General features: G+C 38.8%; 1 protein-coding gene across 1 annotated transcript; it reads left to right on the top strand.

Moving 5' to 3' along the window:
• Positions 1-2,753: 2,753 nt before the first annotated feature.
• Positions 2,754-3,729, top strand: LOC307098904 (olfactory receptor 7G1-like; the record flags this gene model as incomplete). Its single annotated transcript, XM_079770042.1, is given in 2 exon segments — positions 2,754-3,689; positions 3,691-3,729. Coding segments are annotated over 2 exon segments (975 nt in total).
• Positions 3,730-4,026: the final 297 nt, after the last annotated feature.

The following is a 4,026-nucleotide window of genomic DNA, read 5'->3' as shown; positions in this document are numbered from 1 at the left end:
GAAATAGAGCACAGAGGAGTGTATTGTCTCTGTAGCTGGGCTGTGAAAACGCAGGGGAGAAAGTGGAAACACAGAGAGATTCAGCTGGCTGCCTTCCCAGTACACCCGTTTCTCTCCATAGTATAATAAATGTAGAACTGCATGACCATTCTTTAACCGATTCCAGAATTAACCAATGTTGGCATTCTGCTACATCAGCTTCAGATACTTCATAAAGTAAAAATAATATGCATATAGCAGGCACCCCTTTATATCACCCTTTTTTTCTGTTCTTTTCTTTCCTTTCCATACACAACACCTTCTTGAATGTGATGGTATCCCCATGTACTTTTATCTGCATCTTCACAAACACATAAAGGATAAAAGGCATTAGCCATAATACTATCAGATAGGGAATAGAGAAATAGGTTGTGATGTGAAATAATATAGTATAATACTATCTAGTAATTAAAATAAATAAAGTGGGACAAAACATATCATTAGTCAAAATTAATTTACATAAGGATACCAATTGTAAATGAGGTGTACCATATGGTTCTGCTTATGATAGCTTTTTAAATGTAAAAGAATGCATTTATTTATGGAACAATAATACTAGTTTTAATAGAAATAGTAGGGGAATCATGTTTCTGAAGTTGGTGTGTTGGCTACCCTGGGGAAGGCAAAGAATCAAGATTGTGCAAATTCATGATGGGGAGCTTCATACATACCTGTATTATTTATTGCAATAAATTCACCTTCAATTAGGATAATGTGTGTACCTAGTACTTTGTTATCTCTTTATTTTGTTGTGCTTTAATAAGTTATATCTTTTAAATGTGTGTATATTTATTTTTGTCATATATTACTACCTGAGAATGTTCAATGAATATTTTCAATATTCTCATGCTGTACACTTTTAATCATGCCAAATCTTTTCTTATATAGGTTTTTCTTATTTCTATTGGTCCAATATCTACTCGCTTTATTATTTAATTCATTTCATTTGCTACATATTTCATCATATAGTCATACCAAATGAATATTGATATCATTCATGTTTACTTCATTCCTCTTCACACAGTAATTATTATGAGATGGAGTTTCCTCTCAGAAACTCACACCTGAAATTTGCAGTTTTCATACTAAAGCTATTCTCTCTTTCCATTGTCTCTCCTTTGCTTGCCCACCCATTGCTTCCTTCTGAGGAATAACAAATGCCAGGTGTTGTTGTTCATGGACAAAAAAGGCCGCACACACAAAACAGGAGGAGTCAATACAAGGGTCCTATGGACCAAGTGCTGTGCTGGCTGCTTCCCCTCTGCCCAGTACTCATCACCTCAGCAGCCCATGAGCTTTATGAAACTTCCCATTAGACAAATGAGGGCACCGAGGCTTCCTATACAGTGGAACAAATCCCTTCATTCACAAAGCAAGCACTGGTTTGGGTTAAATTTGAAGTGCTTGAGTCTAAAAGATACACCCAATAATGGAGGCTGTCATGGCAACTTCTGTCTTTGCCAGGAGAGGGAGGACCACTGCTTAGAGAGACAAACCTGTTAGGACACCTGATTATTTTATAAGTTTCTTATAAATTTGCATTATCTTGAAAATCTCTGTCTTCAAGGACCAAAACACTTGTTGCTATTTCTGTCTGTGTTATGAAGAGCCTATGCATTTCATTCCTTGTCTAATTTAGCTATTTTTTTATTTTTCTAAATAATATACCACTTGGCACCTTAGGGGAAGAAATCCCTTAGGATGAGATAGAGAATGTCATCAGCATGGTTGTGCAGCTTCTCTTAGAATAAGTTCATAATGCAGACGAGTAGCGTATCCATGGGGGAGTCTTATGAACTTTATACTTATAGGCAACATTTTAAAATCTAAGCTCAGTGCAGAGCATGCACTTGGACGGATGCCATTACCTGACACACTGCTCACACTACTCAATGGCCAGAAGTGAACATACCTTAGGGGATAGGGGAATTGAGGCATTTTTCAAGATAAACATATAAAAGTTTTAAAGGAAAGTTATGAAATCCGAGTGATGGTTTAGGAATTCTAATTCTCTGTTACCCAGAGGCATTAACAATGATGATCAGTCAGACACTCAACTCAGCGTCAGACAACATGGACTGAACTTCGTCTTTTCCTCCCGCTGTATACTTGTGTCCATGATACAGTCTCACCTTTCCTAAGTTTCCCCATGGATAATAGTGTGATAGTATGATCTAACTCATCAAATCTTTTGACAAATCCTTCAGATGATTGGGGACCATATGCTCTGCAAGAGATATTGAATAACTTCATTCTCATATTTCTGTTTGAAGGCAAAGGAATATTTCAGAAGGAAATGTCATGTCTTTTCTTTGTTTCAGTCTCAGCACTTGACACTAGGTTATAAACAGAGCTAGTGATCAAATATTTGGGCCAAGAAAGGGAGTGAATGGAACAGGAAGAGTGAGAGATAATGATGGCAGGAGAAATCAGCAGAGGGAAAGATCTGAGTATTCCCTTAGGTTCACCATCTAAATACAGGTTTTCTTCTTGTTGTTTAATTCCTGGTTTTCAAACTTTAGCAAATATGAAATTCATCTGGAGGGCTTGTTAGAACATAGGTCATCACTCTAGGAGTTTATTGCAGTAAGTCTAAAGTAGTAAGAAGAATTTATGTTTCTATCAAGTTGCCATTAGATGTTACTGTTATGCTCCTGGGGACCATTCATTTTATTTTATTTTCCCCCATCTGTTCCATCAGGTTCATGAACAGCATGTTACCTGGAAACCAAACAGATGTTTCAGAATTCCTACTGCTGGGATTGACAGATGATCCAGAACTGCAGTCCCTCCTCTTCTACCTGTTTCTGTCCATCTACCTGGCCACTGTTTTGGGAAACCTGCTCATCATCCTAGCCGTCATCTCCGATTCCCACCTGCACACACCCATGTACTTTTTCCTCTCCAACCTGTCCTTTACTGACATTGGCGTAATCACAGTCACCATCCCAAAGATGCTGGTGAACATCCAAGCACAGAATCAGAGCATCACTTATGCAGGCTGCCTCACCCAGATTGGCTTTGCCATGGTTCTGGGTGGATTTGAGAATTTTCTCCTTGCAGCAATGGCCTATGACCGCTATGTGGCCATTTGTCACCCCTTGAGGTACGCAGTTATCATGAATGCCCATCTCTGTATTCTGCTCATTATACTCCCACTGTTCCTTAGTACAATGGCTGCCTTGCTCCACAGTCTAATGGTGTTGCGGCTGTCCTTCTGCAAGGAACTGGAAATCCCGCACTTCTTCTGTGAGCTTGCTCAGGTCCTGAAGCTTGCATGTTCTGACACCCTCATCAATAACCTTCTGGTATATGTCCTTATAAGCCTGTTTGGTGGTATTCCTCTGTGTGGAATCATTTTCTCTTATAGTCAAATTGTCTCCTCTGTATTAAGAATCCCATCAAGGGGGGGAAAGCTTAAAGTTTTTTCCACTTGTGGGTCTCACCTCTCAGTTGTCTCCTTGTTCTATGGAACGATTTTTGGTGTGTACATTAGTTTTGCGATTGCTGAGTCATCCAGGAAGACTGCAGTGGCTTCCATGATGTACGTTGTATTTCCTCAAATGATGAATCCCTTTATCTATAGCCTGAGGAACAGGGACATGAAACTGGCCTTGAAGAAACTCGTTGGTAGGATACCTTCTTTTCTGATTTTGTGCCATTTACTTTGGGCAAGGGTTTCTAGAATGAGGGAGCGTGAAAGAAAACCTGGTTGAGTCACAGTGCTTAATTTTTCCATCACCATTCTTGTAAAATGGCTAGACAACATAATGACCAAGTTAATTTTAACTTGGGGTTGAAACCTGACTTTATGTTTTTACTGGCTCTATGGCATTTGACACAAAGCAATCCTGGTTAACAGAGCATAATTAATATTTCCTATAACCATAGCTAGACCCCAATATTCTATTCTTGCCCCTAACACATGTTCTTGCAGATGGCAAGATTTCATCCTTTTTTTATGCGTGTATCATATTACATTGTATA

This window comes from Cnephaeus nilssonii (assembly GCF_951640355.1).
Source record: "Cnephaeus nilssonii genome assembly, chromosome: 5".
Classification (NCBI taxonomy): Eukaryota; Metazoa; Chordata; class Mammalia; order Chiroptera; family Vespertilionidae; genus Cnephaeus; species Cnephaeus nilssonii.
This window is presented reverse-complemented; position numbering and strand designations above follow the sequence as displayed.